Below are 20,358 nucleotides of genomic sequence, written 5' to 3'. Positions count from 1 at the left end.
AACACTGATGAAACTCCGATCCAAAACAATGATGACACTCCGATCCAAAACAATGACACTCCAATCCAAAACAATGTTGACACTGCAATCCAAAACACTGATGAAACTCCGATCCAAAACACTGATGACACTCCAATCCAAAACACTGATGACACTCCAATCCAAAACACTGACACTTCAATCTAAAACACTGATGAAACTCCAATCCAAACACTGATGAAACTCCGATCCAAAACACTGATGAAACTCCAATCCAAAGCACTGATGAAACTCTGATCCCGAACACTGACACTTCAATCATAAACACTGATGAAACTCTGATTAATAGCACTGATGAAACTTCGATCCAAAACACTGGTGACACTCCAATCCAAAATACTGATGACACTCCGATCCAAAACACTGATGAAACTCTTATCCAAAACACTGATGACACTCTGATCCAAAACACTGATGAAATGTTGATACAAAACACTGATGAAACGCTGATACAAAACACTGATTACACTCCGATCCAAAACGCTGATGCAATCCAAACGGCAAGGTAAATCTCAATATTCCGGGTCCCTAACTAAAATTTAAAGTTAGATTTTTAGTCTAGCTGCCCAGACATGGATGGTTTTAACCTAGATAGTGGCATTTTAGTTAGGGACCCGGAATATTGAGATTTACCTTGCCGTTTGGTTTCCGGGCTTACATGCATTGGCCAATTCATAAACTAAAAATCTCATTTTTTCATATAGCAGTAATGCAGTACCAGAGTTCCCTTATACATTGATGGCATTTAGTGTGCGGCTGTATCCATTTTGTATTTGCTATGTTTTTTTCAGCTGGCACCTATACACACTTGTAGGATGTGCGGGTCAGTCTTTTGAAATATATACATGTTTGGTGTCTACGAGTTCGAACTGACATGGGGAATCAAATTGCCAGGTCAGTTTTACCATATAGTGAACACGGTAAATAAAAAATCCCAAAAATTATAGAATTGCACTTTTTTTGCAATTTTACTGCATTTGGAATTTTTCTTTTCACATTTTTCAGTACAATATGGGGCAAAATTAATGGTGTTGTTCAAAAGTGCAACTCGTCCCGCAAAAAACAAACCCTCATCGGTGTTTTATTATTGAACAGATTTAAGTGAACTACAGATTCTCCTCTTTCATGAGTTAATATTATAGAGAAGTGCTGAGAGTAAGGAGCGGTCGCTTTGCTTCCTGACATTCTATTTCTATTTTTGTAGCACTGCCCCTTTAATGAAAAAAAAAAAGACTAGGGGAATTTTGAGACTTGTATGCATGCGGGTGTGTCCTGCCTGAGATGGTTTAGTCTGTGTTAGCGCACTATCTGCCTGCCTGGGAGCAGATCTCGCTTCTCTCTCACTTGGTCCTTGCAGTGTTTTGCACAGAATCATGGTGAGTCCTTACATTCTCTAGAACTTGTTTTCAAGGAGCGCTGTATGTTTCTTGCCAACAGAGCATTGTTTGTTTCTTGCCAACAGAACCCGGATTACTGATCCCCTCTTAGCTAATACTAGATTTAAAGGGACTGTTGGAAAAGTGTCTATAGTGGGTGTTTATTCCCTATGGGGCTACCGGAAAAAGCTAAGGGTTGTGCGCAGCATTCCGATAGGGAATGAATGGAAAGGCAGTTGGGTATGCGCATTGTCTCTCCTTTCTAATGATGGTAAACGTTCCCCATTGCGGTTCCCAGCAACAGGTGCTTCTCAATAAATTAGAATATCATGAAAAAGTTAATTTATTTCAGTAATTCAATACAAAAAGGGAAACACATATATTATATAGTCATTACACACAGTGATCTATTCCTATATATTAAATAGAGTCATTACACACAGAGGGATCTATTCCTATATATTATATAGAGCCATAATCCTCAACATTAACAGAAATAAACACGTGAACTAGATCCCTCTGTGTGTAATGACTCTATATAATATATAGGAATAGATCCCTCTGTGTGTAGTGACTCTATATAATATATAGGAATAGATCCCTCTGTGTGTAATGACTCTATATAATATATAGGAATAGATCCCTCTGTGTGTAGTGACTCTATATAATATATAGGAATAGATCCCTCTGTGTGTAATGACTCTATATAATATATAGAAGTAGATCACCCTTTAAAGATAACTCACAGCAATGAGAATGTGACCAACACAATTATTAATGACAAGTTATGAGCGGGCACTACCATGCTCGGTTGCTCAGTACTTGTAACTAGTGATGAGTGGGCACTACCATGCTCAGGTGTTCAGTACTCGTAACTAGTGATGAGCGGGCACTACCATGCTCAGGTGCTCAGTACTCGTAACTAGTGATGAGCGGGCACTACCATGCTCAGGTGCTCAGTACTCGTAACTAGTGATTAATGGGCACTACCATGTTTGGGTGCTCTGTACTTGTAACTAGTGATGAGTGAGCACTACCATGCTCAGGTGCTCGTAATGAGCAGTTGAACTCTTGGATGGGCTTGATTGTGTACCAAGTATAATAGAAGTCAATGGGGAACACAAGCGTTTTTCTGGAAAATCTGAGTTTCCCATTGACTTCCATTATAATCAGCTACTCGATTCGCACTCATGTGAGCATCTGACTGCTCGTTACGAGTACTGAGTACCCGAGCATTGTACTGCTCACTCATCACTAGTTACGAGTACCGAGCACCTGAGCATGGTAGTGCTCGCTCATCACTAGTTACAAGTACCGAGCACCCGAGCATGGTAGTGCTCACTCATCACTAGTTACGAGTACCGAGCACCCGAGCATGGTAGTGCTCACTCATCACTAGTTACGAGTACCGAGCACCCGAGCATGGTAGTGCTCGCTCATCACTAATAGTGACTAATCATTATATATATTATACTGACTGTATATTATGGTCACTTTATGGTTTTGCATCCGTACGGTCACTATCCCATGGGATCGAATTGCCTCCATGTACAAAGTGGGCGCCATATTACAATAGATCCATTATTCAACCATGTATATGGCACCTTATAAATTATTCTTATGATGCTCCAACTGGATAAATATTAATAAGTTTAACTCTTTAAGAGCTCATCCAGACATCTGATTTTTACGTACGAGTAACATACGAGGTTTTAACGGATAGCACTTGTACCTCCTGATACTCTATGGGGTATTCGCAAAATTGCAGAGACAGGTCCAATATTGATAAAAAAAAAAAATTAGACTGAACTCGGATGACCTCTGATTTTCACGGACTGTCGGAATGGAGAAGGTGGAGAAACATCGGAGGTCTCAATGATCCCAGGTATAGACGGTCACTGCCACTTTGATGGCTGTAGAGTTAACTATAAACCATCCGTTCAATAAGCGATGGGGATGAGCGGTGCCAAAATGTGGAGAAACTTGAGTCCTGTGTAAATATTTTTGTAACTTTGTAGCTACTATTTTTTTTAAAATATTTTAACTGTAATCGGAATGCTTTTAAAACTTGTAAGACGTCGATCATGATCTTGTGGAAAGAAATGTGCTGGTAATGCATATACCCATGCTGCTCCCTGGGGGTATGCATTTTAAAAAATTTGTAAACTTTCATCTGTGACAAAAATTCTCTGGATATAATGTATGGGCGTGATGATATCTGAGAAATTGGGGCATAGTGGGAGGCACGGAGGACTCCGCAACAGTCCAGGCGACACTATATTCTGGCTCACCGACAATAAAGCCAAGGCAAGGTTTCTTCTTTCCCACATGGAAACTTTATTATTCTTCCACTCCTGCATTACTTCAGTACGCGTCACACCGACACTGTTACATATCTCATCAGGGTTCCTTCTACACTTCCTCCTGACATAAAATTTATCTGCTGTTCGTCCTTCTGGCACCTGGGTTCTGTATGACACCTCTAGGCCTCTCTTCCCTCCACTTAACTTCACTCGGGCACCGGCCGGTTAATAAAGTCTTTTGGGCCACTTCAACCCACCCACAGGGAATGCTAGTGCACATGAAGGACCACACATGACGGCACTCTTCCGTCCGTACTCCGCCAGGATCCAGACATACCCTTTTCCTTGAGGGCGCAAATTACCTTCTCTGATCCTGAAGAGAATGTTGGAGTATTCCGAGCCAGAGAGCAACAGACGCCAGACCCCTGACCGTCAGGATTCTGCCCCACTTCTGGGGATGCAATTCACCAATCCTACAGCGGATCCCGCATGTCATGATCGTAAGGGTGACCCTTAGGATCAGAATTTACAAAGGAGTTATGTATTCCACTGTTACTGGGGGACTCTCCTACTCTCTACTTCATATCTCTTTCTTTAATATGTCCCACTCTCCTCTTTATTAACTCTTTCCCCAGCTCACCCACATGCCAGGACAGCTGTGCTATAACACTGCCACCTGGTGGCTATTTGCACAATACACATATATGGGTAAAAACTTTCACAGAGACTACCAGTGTGCCATCTACTTCTGCAGAGGTGCACCTAGTCCTAACCCCCCCTACATTTCCCCCTTCCTTAAGCTAGGCCGTCTTGGCCGATTGCACACATTCTTAAACCCACCACCCAGCAAATACCCCACCGCTTACCGAGCATTTTTCCAAGCCTCTCCAGGGGTCCAGATCATCGTCTCTACTCTTGGCTCCTTTAATTTAAACAATCAAACCCCCTTACATTTGTACCATCTCATTTACATACACATATTAAAGACAAGGTAATGCAAAACATTTTAATAATATCAGCATGGCCTATAAGGCCGAACTTCTTTCCTTTAGGCAAGTTGCCCCGCAAAAAACCGCATCAAGAAAACAAACGTAAAAATCAACCGCAACCGAACCGTTACGCAGATATTTTTCTCAAGTTCACAGGGAGCAAGTCCCATCCCTGGGCATCTTCTTAAACTTTGCAGAACATGTAACTGTCCAGCTTACAGTCCTCCCCATCCTTTGAGCCTGGCAGTCTTTGCAGTCACTGGGCATACCAAACTTTAAAAACAAGAACAAAAGTGTCCCAGCCGCCCGCTCAGTCCTGGCTTCCCAGATGGAAAGTCACTGCAGCGTTGTCCCCTTGCGAGATGCCAAGGACCGCGGTAAAGGCCGACAAATCGCCCACCTCCGTTAAGGGACTGGAGTCTTCACTGGTGGTGTCCCCACACGGTGTGCGGGACCACGCCAATGCGCCTCAGCTGCCGTTGCCTGCACCGAGGCATCCTCCTCCACCTGAGTGGCCACCGCAAACCACCCCTGCGGCCCTTTTTCTTTAATTAAGCGGATCCGGCTACCCGCCCGCACCTGCGGGCCGTCATCCAGGGACCCAGCATTAAGGTACACCTTATCACAGGTACCCTCCTCTCTGAGGAAGGCATACCCGTGGTCGCACTTCATGTATACCATCTGCTCGTATGTATAGCGGACCGCCGCACTGCTGCTGCCTGCCATGGACAGCTGATCCCGGACCTCCATTTCCTGGGCCTTTTTGTGCTGTATGACCCGGTATTCCCACTTCAGATCCCTCTCCAGGCATTCCTTTTTAACAGGGGTAAACCAGGCCATCGCAAGCTGATGAGCTAGCTCCTACACCAGCTCCTTCTCCTGTGAGGCCTTCTCCCACGCCTGCGCGGCCTCCTCCTGTGCCGCCGGGCATATTCTTGTGCCCGCTTCGCTTCCTCCTGGGCCTGAGTAGCCTGTACCCAGGCCTCTTGCAACTCTGCTTTGGCTCGCGCAGCATCCTGCTGGGCCTGTACTGACGCCGCCTGTGGAGACACGGGGCTCAGTGGGTGCTCTCGTCCTCTGGCCCAGTCGCCTTTGGAAAGACAGCGTGGCTCAGGGCTCATCCCAACTGAACGCACAACCTCCTTAACCGTGGGCGGAACACTACTCAGACAACACAGGGTGAGGGAACCACAATAATTAGACTTTATTGGATCCCCAAAATATTAACGGCACATAACACATAACCAGTAAAACACACAAATGTAACCGGCAACAGAGTCTCACCCTTCCGCTGGCTCACCAGGGATTTAGAATGTCCATGCCTCAGAGGTTCCAGGGCTATTTACTTCAATCCAGCAGCACCCCGCTTTTGGTGGGCACCCACCGAGAAAGGAATAATGCCAGATTTAGGAAGCTGGCTGAGGTCTGCAAAGTCTGTACCAGGTGACTGGATTGTCCCAACCTGGGTTTCCTCCTTAAGTTGTATCTGGTATGATGATATAATCCTGGCAGCCGGAGTCGAAATCCCTAGACTGTGGATATGGTCTCCAATAGGAAACGGAGTCCCTAGATTGAAGCCACAAGGTATCCTGATCCTCTAGCCAGCTCCTAAGAGCTTAGACTGGATCATGCACATCCATCAACAACCTGGTGACTTAAAGAAATCCCTTTTATAGCCACAGCCTTCCACTTGGATACACTGCGTCCTCATCGGATTGGTTGGACAAGATTGCTTCTCTTATTGGATGAATTTCAAGCTGCATGGATAATGTTCATTTAAATGATGTGCATAGAAAGACTGAGGATATCTACATGAAGTCTGCAAGTCACAGACTCGACAATGCCTACTAAGGTAATTTACATTAGATTAGCAATACACAACTACATTACAATGATTGCTCCGAAGGGTCTGGACCCAAACAATAGTTTAGCAAACATGAGGTAATACACAAAAGAACAATACGTCTGGATGAATGTTAAGACACTTTAACCCATGAGAGTCCTTGTCGTCACACCGCCAACTGGTGCAGCTGTGCCTCCCAGCAGTAACCCAGCAGAGCCAGGGAAGCATCGAGTTTCACCACTATGGACAGGGGGACATTGTCTCTTCTCACCCCCTCTCCGCCATCATCATCCAGCAATCCTCCAGGCCTCTACCCCTCCGAACAGTTCCGCTCTGCCTCCCAGGCACTCCACCCACTGCCACGGGTGTGGTGGGATATCCAGCGAGCCTCTCTTGCTTGACCAGACCCAGGCCTCTTCTCCATCTTCTCTTCCAGGCTTCTCTCCTTCTGTCCTTCTTCCTCTGGTTCTGATTTGCAGGTTACAGGCTGGAAATCCTCTGTACCCGGCCATTCCTCTGGAGGTGCGGTCTTTTCTTTAGGCCACACCTGCTTTTTTTCTTTTTTGTCCCACTTACCGTATTCTGCACTGTAGTGTGACGCCCTGGCAAAACCAGGTAGTCACAGTTAGGCCCCCGCATTACATCTTTCCTCACTAGGAAACACACAGCCAACCAGAAACCCTAGTCACCCCCCCCTAGGGAAAGACAGACACACCAGTGGGCATGACCAGGCGGTTGGGACACGCCCACCCAGGGGTCTAGACAGCCCGGGGTGGGAAAACAAGCAGTTCAGATTAAGCTGTAGTTCAGTTTGGAGAGGAGTGTGGGCTGGAGCTAGGTGTAGCTCCAGCAGGAAAGTTCAATGAATAGTACCAGGGTAGGAGCCCTGGTGCCTTTGGCTAGGAGGCAGACGGTGGTTTCTGTCAGCAGGAGATGGGAAGATGGCTCGGCGGAACCGAGGTGGACCGGGACAGGGTTGTAGCCCGCCGGTACTGACACGGGGAACTGACCCGAAAACAGTAGCACAAAGGGGGGTACTCGAACCCTGAAGCCAGAAACCGGACACAAGCGGACTGGTTAATTTACCGATTAAGGCCAGGACTAGAGTTCCTGTCCCACCCAAAGTCCCTCATAGAAGACAACAGCCCACCGATAGGGATAAGAGGTCACCACCAGGGCCCATAGATCCCATGGGCCAGCGTCTGCAGGCACGGCTCCTTAGGCCACATCCAGCCGGGAGCGGACTCCTGAGTTTCATGCTAGGAAGTCCACCTTACACAAACAGTGCAGGAAGAAGGATAGAGACCACCAGCCGGTTGGGGGATCCGAATGCGACCGGCCACGGCACCGACCACCATCACCTTGGTTTACCAGAGACTCGTGTGGTTTAATAACAGTGAGTACGCCAACACTCCCTGCGGTCGCTCTACCCTGCACTCAGTCACCGGGCCCCAGGGCCACGGTCCCTACCCACGGAGGGGTTAACAACTAGCTGCCGCAACATCTCCCCCGGGTGCTCCACAACTGCAGCGGTGGTGTCCCACCTCACCACATACCGTGGGTGGCGTCACAAACTTAGTACGACCTAGCCCATACATCTACATTCCCCATTTTATTTGGCATGTCCGTGAGACCCCGGGTCCGGAGACCCTTGAGCCACCACCCCTGAAGGCCCGGATCCGAGCAGCGCTGGCTGCTGGCACGGGGGCAGCACAGTAGCTGCGGGTGGAGTTTCCTTCCAGGCTTCACCATCCTGGGCTGACCAACAGTCAATGTACCTCCAGGGGATGGGCCACAGATTTGCGCCGTTGCGCCATTGCTTCACCCATGCTGGGCTCATCACCTTTTACTGACGAGCACTGCCATCTCGACTCGTCTTTGCCTCACACGGACAGGGATACTTCATCTTCTCACTACCATGCAGCAGGGGCAAGGCACGAGAATCCATCCTGCCGACTGCACTAAGATGTGGGAGGCACAGGGTAGGCAGTGGTAGTCGTGCTTGCAATGGTCAGCAGGCTTATCCATCGTCGAGCTGAGCGGTCGGCCTATCCATCGTCCGGCTGAGCAGTCAGCCTGTCTGTCATCCGGTTGAGTGGTCGGCCTATCAGTCGTCCGGCTGAGCGGTTGGCCTATCCTTCATCCGGCTGAGCAGCTATCCTTCGTCCGGCTGAGCGGTCGGCCTATCCATCGTCCGGCTGAGCGGTCAGCCTATCCATCGTCCAGCTGAGCGGTCGGCCTATCCATCGTCCAGCTGACTGGTTGGCCGAACCATCATCCAGCTGAGCAGTTGGCAGATCCATAATCCAACTGAGCAGTTGGCTGATCCATCGTCTGGCTGAGTGATTGGCCGAACTGGCTGAGCAGTCGACCAAACCATTGCTCGTCTATCTGGCTCTGAGCATGGCATAATTTTTAAGGACCTGAAATAGACTGTACTGTAGATATAGGTGCAGAAGCCATTTTCTTACTTTCATTTTGTATGGGAACACATCCATAGACCTAAAACAGATCAATAACTTTCTAGGGCATCTGCCTTGGGCATATAAATTTGAGAAATGACGGCCTGACGAAGACAGCAGTCCACTTTCCAAACACATCATCTCAACTCTCCTAGGTTCTTGGCCTTTTCCTCATAACTCTATTGGGGCCAATGATCCATCCTGCCTTTTCTTTGCATCTCACTGATAACGTTCTACCTCTTGGACTGACACTTCCTTCCCCCCCCTTTCCCAGATGAGGATCAGCCCTTGATTTTGTTAATTCTATTGGGGAGAGAGGAGTCTGTGCACACGTTGAGTATTTACAACAGGATATTCTGCACCAAAAACCAGTGTTGGCTTCAAAAACTCTGAAAGAATTGACATCGGGTGATTAGTACAAATGCTTTGATGGTTAACATCCGCAAGAAAAAAAAAAGTAGCCTGAAGGTTTGGATCTTCAAACTTTCAGACTACTACTCATTTTCCGATTTTCCAATTTTTTTTTTTGGGATGGAAGCTGGGTGAATATTTATGAAGCACAGACAGAAAAGCTATGTCAATCAGGGTAACCAGTAATGAAATCCGCAAGTGAGGCCGTGACCTCTTGCTTCAGAATTCTGTGTTGGTTCAGTTTTAGTTCAAATGTTGACTCACAGGTGACGCTCTGTGGTCACAAAGCTGGAAGAAGTCATGAGGTACTGACCTCAGTCATCTATATCTCTGCCAACCACCTGCTAAAAGGGGTTTTCCAGGGTAAAGGTTAAAATTTGTCAGAGATACACACTGTCAGGATTCCGCTCTGTTTCACTCTTGCGGTAGTTGTATATGTGATTTACATACTTGCAGTCACAACCCAAAAACATTTCCCTTTTGTTTCTCTCAAAGCTCCTTTGAGAGAAGCAGAGGAGAAACCAGTCTGCAGAAGCCAGGGTGAAGAAAGGGTGGGCATGTTGTATTTCAATATGCCTGATCCTTTTGTTTTCACAGGAGATAAGTCGCCACCAGAAGTGCCTGGCAGCAGCTTACTCTTCTCCCCCACATTGAGATAAGAAGAGGAGCTGTGGAAAATAAAGCGCAATAGGGTCTTACCCTTATAGGCACAGGGCAACAGAAAGGGGAGCGATAATACTCACCAACTGTAGTTGTGAAAGTCACAACTACTGTATTCGCATTTAGAGATGGATCCAGGCAGCGGCAACCCAGGGTAGCTGATAACAGAGACAATTGTAGAAAAGGGTTTCTATACCGCGCCAATGATCACAAGTCTGGATGTCGGATTGATGTGGCTTTATTGTAGCATAGGACTACACGTTTCAGGAGCTCTGCTCCCTTCCTCAGGACCATAGGAACAACATCAAATCCCTTGATGTTGTTGATTTGATGTTGTTCCTATGGTCCTGAGGAAGGGAGCAGAGCTCCTGAAACGCGTAGACCTATGCTACAATAAAGCCACATCAATACGACATCCAGACTTGTGATCATTGGCGCGGTATAGAAACCCTTTTCTACAATTGTCTCTGTTATCCCCCACATTGAGAACAAGTCCATGCAGCTCTAAGATGAGATCAGATGAGCGTTAGGAGTCAGAAAAATATCTGTTGACCGAACGAAAATTTGGCCAACAGCTATTTTCAATTGCCCCTAGAGTATACTCCTACAAAGTTTAAGACTGTGTAGTTGTAAAACGGGTGGGAGATGCAACTGGGTCCAAGTTGGGGAGTAGTTACACTCACAATACTAGATGGCCACCTCTGCTCTCTGAAATATGGCTTACGTCCGTAGGAAGCAAAAGCCCGCCTCACTTGGATTCTGTGCAAGGGCATACATTCTATCTTCAGTGGTTGACCTTCGATGTTTGATATTCAGTCTTCGGTCTTTGGTTTCTCTAGGGATGTCTTTGGGTAAACGTTGGCGATAATATTCAGGTTCCTCCTGTAGTGATGGCCATGTACATCCATTTGGCTTTGAGATATGACCACTCTTGGACCCTTCTATGGTCATGGGGCTATCAGCCCACTCAAGTGCCACACAACTTTCCTGGTGCAGGATTTGGCGCCAACTCCTTCTCTTCTCAGCCCGGCAAGGCCTTTAATATTTTGTAACTGCGACACAACTGTCTCCTGTAAACTCTTCTCTTGGGGAACACACATTCGACCTTTTTAGTTCCTGCTGTCTTCTCTAGCCAGAAGATGGTGCTCTTCCCCCGCAGATACAGTGTGAGGTCACTTCAGTGAGTCTTCTGCTGTCCAGCTCCCCTACATTGTGAGCTGGGAATATTAATGCTATTTCTAGGAAGAATAACATAGGAATGGCAAATGTTATAGACTTGTTATCTCATTAAGGCTCTGTTCACATGTCCAGTAATCATCTGTTAGAACGGGTCCAGGCTTGTCAGGACAGAAGATGAGTCCTATCTAATGACGGAAATCCCAGTTAATAGTTACGAATCTGATGACACATCTATAAAGGAACTAGTCGGCGCTTTTGTGTTTTGCAATTCTGTCCCATGATGTTTTGTAATTAATAAGTAGTGAATAAATTAACCCGTTGGACGACGAATGTGGATTATGAGCAAATCTTGGAAATATGTTGTGGTTTCTGAATGGTGTCTATTCTTAATGGGGTTTTCCAGGTTTACTTATCCAAGGAAAGGTCATGAATATCAGATTGGTGGAGGTTTGATACCGGCCAACTCAACTCAATGTAACCAGAACAACTCGGGATGTACAAAAATACATTTTTTTATATGTCACCAAAAACATTAGTGACTGATATAGCCGCCCTTCTTTTCCATAACAGTTATAATCCTTCCATCCATAGAGTATGACATTTTCTTAATCTGTTGTCGATCAACTTTTTGTGCTCCAGACTCTGTTCAAACGGGCAACTTTTTTTTCACCATAAATCTCCCTTCAAAGAAAGTCCCATAAGTTTACAATAGGGGGTAGGGCCGTGTCATTTTTGTTTCACCTTTAAGACCTTTACTCGCGGCCCGGTAGTGGAGTCTTCGATATATACTATATATATATAACATAGCGCTATACATAATAGAGAAGGGGTGGGCAATTCATTTTCCCTAGCAGCCACATGAGAGACTGTGACTGTTGGAGAGGGCTGAACCAAAAGGCTCAAATTAATTCTGCTCAATATTAATGCCAATACATTAATTATTATTGTTTGCTTTCACACAGCCCTTATATACAGTATGAGCCCTCACACAGCCCCCTAGATACAGTATCATCCCTTACATAGCCCCTATATACAGGCATGAGCCCCCACATAGTCCGCTATATACACTATAAGCCCATACAAATCCCCCTTCATACAGTATGAGCCCCCACATGGCTCTTATATTTAGCATGAGCACCCACACAGCCTCCCTATATATTGGCACACATTCCATACACATATGTATGTATATGTATGTATGTGTGTATATATATATATATATATATATATATATGTGTGTGTGTGTATGTGTGTGACGCCCTGGCCGGGCCAGGTAGTCACAAATAGGGCCCCGCATTACAGCCAACCTTAAAAGCCTAGTCACCCCAAAAGGGCTTGATAGACACACCAGGGGACAGAACCAGGCGGTTGGAAGACGCCCACCTAGGAGTCTTAGACAGCCCGGGGCGGGGAAAAGTCAGTTCAGTTCGGACAGTTGAGTTTCAGAGTTCAGGGAGAGTGGAGGTCAGGCCTGTGTGTCAGGTCTGAAGGAAAACTGACAAGTACCAGGGTAGGAACCTTGGTGCCTTTGGCTAGGAGGCAGATGGCGGTCTCCATCTGCAAGAGCCGGGAAGACGGCTCGGTGGAACCGAGGTGGACCGGGACAGGGAAGTGGCCCACCGGTACCGACCCGGGGAACCGACTCGGAAACCGGAGCACACAGGGGGGTACTCAGACCCTGAAGCTAGGTCCAGAAGCGACTGGAATTAGTTAATTAACTGATTGCGGCCAGGACTAGAAGTCCTGTCCCGACTGAAGGCAACAGCCCACCAAGGGGGATATCAGGCCACCACCAAGGCTCAGAGATCCCACGGGCCAGCGTCTGCGGGCAAGGGTTCCTTAGGCCACAACCAGCCGGGAGCGGACTCCTGAAGTTGCAAGCGCAGGCAGTCCACTATTCCAAAACAGGTGCAGGAGAAAGACCGAGACCACCAGCCGGGTGGGGGAACCCGGACGCAGCTGGCTGCGGGCATCGACCACCATCACCGTGGTTTACCAGAGACTCGTGTGTGTTTCTAATAGTGAGTACTTCAGCACCCTGCGGTCGCCCATCTCCCTGCACCACCAAATCCCAACAGGTCCCCGGGGCCACCATCCTTGCCCATGGAGGGGTTAACAACTTGCTGCGCAACATCTCCCCCGGGTGCCCCGTAACTGCAGCGGTAGTGTCCAATATCACCACATACTGTGGGTGGCATCACGAACTCCATATTGCTCAGCCCGTACATATACGTCCTACATCCACCATCCCATCACTCCCCTTTTCATTTGAAGTGTCCGCGAGACCCCCAGGTCCTGAGACCCTCGAGCCACCTACAGAAGGACCGGGGCGGTACACCTCAATTTCTGGCATCACGAACAGGATACTTACCCATCCACTTACCTTGTGGAAGTGCGCCTTGTATTGAAGCCAGCAGTGATCCATTGCAAAATTTTCAGAATCCGCCATCTTGTCGCCATCTTGTTGTCGCGAAAATTCCCGCCCAAGGTCTCCTTCCCCGAGAAAGGGCGCAAAGCTGAAGCCCCGCCCCCTGGTAACATGGCCATAAAGTAAAGCCGGAAGTCAAAAAATGAAACTTACCGGCCAAAGAGAGTAGTGCCAGGAAAAGACCAAGCAGGGCGGGTGAAAATTCTGCGACATGTGACCGAGCAGATAAAGGGCAGGGACTCCAGGACTCTGCCATCCTTCTGGTTCCTGGACCCCGTGAGAGCAACATGGCCAACCCGTCCAACAAGCCCGGAGTGCCGGAGCTCTTGCCCGGGACAGCGGCATGGGTAGAAGCCCAGACCGCACGGATGTGTCGCCGGATCCAGGCGCAGGCGCGCTTTAGGCTGGAACGGTGGATGGCCGAGATGGAGGAGCTGGCTGCGGGCACGCGAAGTGGAGGCAACCTTGGAGGAGCGGGTAAGCGACCCACGCCCCTATGTCCCCGAGCGACCAGCTGATCAGGCTGAGGGACCCGGTCTGCCCCTGCCCTCCATACTGCCTCCCTCGCCGCCCGTACCGGATGCTGCTGCCACCCCGCTCGGTCCGCTGCCACCGACACCGGCGGTTGAGTCCATCCCACCGGCCCGCGAGGACCAGCCCGAAGAAGCCGCCAGCAGTCAGCCCGTCACCGCCCCTACACCGGCCCCGGTTCCACGTACCACCAGCATTCGGAAGGTGCCCCATCTTGCTCTGGACTCGCCACCGATCCCGGAGGAGGCCGCGCCAGAGATGTCAATGGCCCCGGCAGTCTGCCCGGCCAAGGCAGAGGCGGTCCCCGATGGGAAGCCGGCGCGACAAGAAATGCTGGCCACTCCCAAACTCCTGGCCTCGGCTGAGGTGCAGCGGAAATGTGCCTGCGGGGCAGCCGTACGAGCCACGTCACAGCGGGGCCCTCCACTGCCAAAGGTGCCGGTCGTAGCCGGCACGGAGGTGCTCCGGCTGGGCTCGGCCCCCACGCAGGTCACTCGGGAGCAGGCCGCAGATGCTCCATATTGGGAGAGTCACCCGCTTCCCTAGACACAAGGTTTCCCTTCCCTGTCGTCGTACATGTGGTACTTCACCATACCTAGCATGACATTCTTCCTGTTGGATGTGCCTGATATTAATTTGTGACCAATTAATGTAAATACGTTGCAGTCCAATATCAGACACAGCCCATGTTAAAAAGAACCTGTCACCGGATGTGTATAATACTTACCTAACATTCGGTGCACAGCATACTGGTCGGATGGGCGTCTCCGTTCTCCGGGTCCCGCACCTCCTCTTTCGGCCATCTTTGTCCTGCTTCTGAAGCTAGTGTGGATGATGCGTTTTATGTCATCCACACGAGCCGACATTGAGGTCCCGCACTACAATACTTTGATCTGCCCTGCTCAGCAGATCAAAGTGCGCCTGTGCAGAACCTCAATGTCGGCTAGTATAGATGACGTAGAACACGTCATCCACATATCCGGTGACAGGTTCCCTTTAATGTTCAATATTTTCCTAGAACTGATCTGTAAAAAGACATAAGTGTGATCATGGCTTTAAGACGCATATTTTGTTGTAACTATTGTTTTTCTTTGTCTACCCTTTGTTCTTGATTTCAGTATTGACCTTGCGGCTTCCCACCAGGACAATGTAGTTGCAGAATCTAAAGAACCCATTCTACTCTGATATCACCTGGACTGACACTATTGTGTATGACAGAAATGTCACTACCGGTAATTAGTCAGAGGGACCTGAAGACCTACCAGATAGTGAAGACCAGCACAGAATATGTCTATAAGTCTACATACCCACCCACTGGCTCCTCTGTCTTCATAAAACTCTTGGCTGTGAATGAACGAAATGATAGGTAAGCCAGGCTCACCGTAGACTATTCATAATGTCATTTCTGACTTACCATAAAAAAGTAGACATGTATCTACCCTTTTAATAAAATATCGGCGGGACATGCTTGTGTCGCGCTCAGTGCTATGGGGTACTCTGTCCCGGGCGGTGTATAACTGAGAAATGTCACTTTGGTGGCCGTTGCCCGGTCCCATGCCCTGGGCCCTTTTTGTAAAGGAGGAATATTTACAGGGGATTAGGATAATATTCACACGTGACGCCACTTGCGGGTTACGGCTATGTGGATGGAGCCACCGCTGCACAATGTCCACTACTGGGGCTGGTGTTAATAGCAGCCTGGATGGTAGGCCCTCCACAAGCAGGGCCGGCCCCAGAGGGTAGGTGATGTTTCGGATGTCAGAAGAATGTAGTCTACACAAGAGTTCAGTGCAACTGGGTTTTTACTCACTTTTGCTGGTGGTAACTGGTTACCCGAGGCCGGCTGGTTTCACCTTCAGGTCCCCTTTGTCCGAGTGCCAGTTTAGTAATCTGGTGCCTTCTTCCCCTGCACCTGTCTCTGATTGGTGGGTCCCCGTGGTGTAGAGCAACTGGGGGGTTCCGTCCTTGTGTTTCTTTCCACTGCTGTCCGCCTGACGGTAGCGTGAACCCTGTGGGGTTGGTGTCTCTGGTCCTGTCCCCGGATCTCTCTTTGCTAATGAGTCTCGGATTCTTAAGGGCCATTTACACGCTGTGACATTGCTAACGATATATCCTCGGGGTCACGGCGTTTGTGACGCACATCCGGCGTCGTTAGCGACATCGCAACGTGTGACAAGCTGGAGCAACCTTCAACGATCGCAAAAGAGGTAAAAATCGTTGGTTTTGGAGAGGTCATTCATTTACCAAAAATCGGTGTTTGTGCGGTAGCGATGTTGTTCCTCGTTCCTGCAGCAGCACACATCGCTATGTGTGAGACCGCAGGAGCGACGAACATCTCCTTACCTCCCTCCACCAGCAATGAGGAAGGAAGGAGGTGGGCTGCATGTTCCAGCCGCTCATCTCCGCCCCTTCTCTGCTATTGGACGGCTGCCGTGTGACGTCGCTGTGACGCCGCACGAACTGCCCCCTTAGAAAGGAGGCAGTTCGCCGGCAACAGCGACGTTGCAGGGAAAGTAAGTCTGTGTGACGGGTGTTAGCGATGTTGTGCGCCACAGGCAGCGATTTGCCCGTGACGCACAACCGACGGGGGCGGGTGCACTCGCTAGCGATATCGGTACCGATATCGCAGCGTGTAAAGTACCCTTTAGGGTCAGTGAGGTCCTTGATGGTCCCCTCGCTGTGCAGGTGTTAGCAGGCCTGCCTGGAGCTTCTGCCTTTCCTAGGGTCCTGTACCCCGTCGGTGCGTAGTTCCGTAAGTACTCCACCGGCAACTACCCTCCTGGGCACCAGGTTACTGTCAACCCCGTGTCAGTGCGTCTCCTCCTGTACACATTCACTCCTCCACTCTCTCAGACTATCTGACTGTCTGTCCTCAGTCCGCCCCTCCCACCTGGTCAACTAGTGGACTGTACTGGCTCCACCTCTAGGCGGCCATCCATTGGTCTGACCCTAGCCCTGTACCATTGTATGGGGGATTGTTGGGGAAAACTGGGATTACCTGGAGTGTTTGTGTGTGACCGGCACTGGTCTTATGGGTCCCTAGGGGGTAGGCCCTGCATCCTGGTGAGGATGCAGAACCTTGTAGCTCCCTGAAGGCTTCAGGGGCGCTACACTTGCAAAACGCTTGAGGGTGGCCACATATAGACACTAATGATAAGTGAGCACTACCATGCTCGAGTGCTCCATACTCGTTACTAGTGATGAGTAGAGATGAGCGAACCTGAGGTTCGGGTTGGGAAACAGACTTCCAAAAAAAACAAGTTTCGGGTTTGAGTGAGTGACGAGTACGAACCTCTCAAGCAGGCAGCGCTGGGCTGGGGTATGAGTGATGCTCAACCCAGGGCTACAACACCACCGTTATCTTCAGTTATAAGATTGGCTGTGTTTTTGTATTTGAAGGCACCATCAAGAAATCCTCAGTGATGTGGAGTACGTCAGCAGGAGAAGATCTAGACTTCTTCTAGACATTGCTGGCATATTTCGGACTCCAAGTACCTTTGGAATTGTGACAGAATGGATGCCGAATGGGTCATTACACTCTCTTCTGTACCAGGTTGGAGAAGTATTTCAATAATAAGCTTAAAAATGTACTTGTCAGCTCCTCAATATCCCCAACCACTAATATTTTAATTGCATTTTTTTTTAGTTTTAATGATGTGTTTGATGTAACTTTCTCTGAAATGTTTGAAGAATTCAGTTTTAACCTACCATTGGAACAAGAATATTCCGGCGGGGCTTCTCTGGCCCCGGACTTGTCCTGTCTTGGACCTTCTAATCTCACTTATTGACAGCCTGCATAAAAGTCCTACCTGTTATGATTCAGTGACAGAGGAGGATCAGAAAAAGGACAAAAACTCGGAAACCCAAAAAATAACCAGAGTGGCTGGAACCTTAATGGACTGCAGACCTAATACTGACAAACAACTACAAGTAGCCGTGGGACGTGCCGATGAGGACCTGGTCGCCTCGACACAGCCGGAGAACTAAATATTCTTACAGAGAGAAATATTAGAAAAGCTAATCTGCCTCGGAGTAGTCCCCAAAGCTATAGATAGCCCCCCAGATGTAAAGACTACGGTGATATAAGAAAACACAATACATCGCTAGAGAACAGATTCAGCAAAGATGAGGCCCAAACTATCTGCATAAGAAAGGATAGGAAAGAGCACTGACTTCAGCCGTAAAAACCCTAGTAAATACCAGCATACCTGATATGGAAAAATACTGAGCCTACACAGGCTCTCCCCCACTATATCAGTACTCTGGTGTTACTGGGATCCAAGAAACACACTGATATAGAGGAGGGACTGAATTTAGTACCAAGCATGACAGAACACAATACATAGCAGAACATGGAGCAAGGTACACAGATATTCCTAGCAGGGAATGATCCAACCCCACCAAGAACTCCACACAGGCAAAATAACAAGAAAGTGGAAACCATAAGCAGAGGTACAAATACCAACTTTTCTGAGAGAAGTTCTGGTAGACACAGAGTAAAGGGCTGGTTTCAGAATGTCCTTAGCACACAGGAGATACATTGAGCACCGGCAAGGAACAGGAGGAAACTACTTGGTTATATAGGCCCAATCCGAATGGCCTGATTGCAAATCCTCCTTAGCTGGCTGGTTCCCATTCAGCAAGTCAACTGCACTACCAGCACTGACAACAAGAGGGAAATACCACAAATGTATTCACAGCACCTACCATAATATGAGTAGATCTGAGACAAGACTTGAAAAGCCACGCCCACTGGACTAATCCTGTTTCTTTTGGACACATGATGCTGCAGACTAAAGCTAGATTTGTCAAACATTATAGCGCTGGTAATTTACATCAAATGACTTGTTAGAAAGATGAAATCCACCTATGCCACTACAATAGTGATTGAGGACAGTCATGGGACCGGACAAATTTTCTTTAAAGATACTGTATTATTAACATATGAGTATATTTTAATAAATGGTGGTGATTAGATGCAGTTTTCCTGGAAGAATACTAAAATATTAGTGTTCCTACTATTCATTTTAGGACGATGTTCCGAGTTTTCTGTTTTCTCAAGTCTGCTGTGTTGTATAGACTTGGGCAGATATGCAGAGTCATCTCATTCATTTTCAATTGAAGACAGGGGACTTGATGAATGATTCCTACTGAATTTATCTACACAATACACACACATAAGGCTCTGTATGTATGTTCTCTGTTACAGCTTGGTCTTTTTTTGAGGATGGGTCTGAGTAGTGTAAAAATATTATGACATTTTAGTCAATTAGTTCCTAATCAATTAAGCTCATAAATGTTTGTTTTGTAGATAATCAATAATCTCACTGCTTATACAGTAAAGAACCCAGAGTCTCACTGCTCATACTATAAAGAATACATAGTCTCACTGCTCGTACTATAAAGAATACATAGTCTCACTGCTCGTACTATAAAGAATCCACAGTCTCACTGCTTGTACAATAAAGAATTCATAGTCTCACTGCTCTTACAGTAAAGAATCCATAGTGTCACTGCTCATACCGTAAAGGATCCATAGTGTGACTGCTCATACCATAAAAAATCCATAATCTCACTGCTTGTACAGAAATATAGCAGTAAAAGGAGCTGGAAAGAGAAATCACGCAAATAGGGTCTCATCCAATTAAAAGAGAAAAACTCAGAGAGGCTCACCTCATGTGGTTGTGCAGGTCACAACCACCATAAACAGCTGTAGGCCGCTTAAGAACACACATGGAGATCAAACAATGGAAATGAAGAAAGGGTTAATCACCTGCACCGCCGCACAGTCTAGACGATGTAGATCAAATATGGTTTATTAGTCAGTGCGTTTCGAAGCCCTCAATGGCTTCTTCATCAATGATATATGATTGTCCTGTTGATAAAACCTTTGTTCCATTGTTTGCTTGTACAGAAAATAATACATAGTCTCACTGCTCATGCCATAAAAAATCCACAGTCTTACTGCTTGTACCATAAAAGATTCATAGTGTAACTGTCCATACCATAAAGAATCCATAATCTCACTGCTCATATGGTAAATATATAGTCTTCCTGCTCTTACAGTAAAAAATCCATAGTGGCACTGCTCGTACTGTAAAGAATACATATTCTCACTGCTTGTACAGTAAAGAAAC

General features: G+C 47.6%; 1 protein-coding gene across 1 annotated transcript in view; it reads left to right on the top strand.

Annotated features, from left to right (window-relative positions):
- The first annotated feature begins 1,337 nt into the window (after positions 1-1,337).
- Positions 1,338-20,358, top strand: part of LOC142254630 (receptor-interacting serine/threonine-protein kinase 2-like) — a 47,671-nt gene continuing 28,650 nt past the window's right edge. Inside the window, exons 1-3 of the mRNA XM_075325774.1 lie at positions 1,338-1,415; positions 15,340-15,587; positions 17,621-17,774. Of these exons, the coding sequence (XP_075181889.1) occupies positions 15,433-15,587; positions 17,621-17,774 (309 nt within the window). The 5' untranslated portion in view covers positions 1,338-1,415; positions 15,340-15,432. The remainder of the gene's footprint in view (positions 1,416-15,339; positions 15,588-17,620; positions 17,775-20,358) is intronic.

This window comes from Anomaloglossus baeobatrachus, chromosome 10 (assembly GCF_048569485.1).
Source record: "Anomaloglossus baeobatrachus isolate aAnoBae1 chromosome 10, aAnoBae1.hap1, whole genome shotgun sequence".
Taxonomy (NCBI): Eukaryota; Metazoa; Chordata; class Amphibia; order Anura; family Aromobatidae; genus Anomaloglossus; species Anomaloglossus baeobatrachus.
Note: the sequence above shows the minus strand (reverse complement) of the source record. Positions and strands in the feature narration are given on the sequence as shown.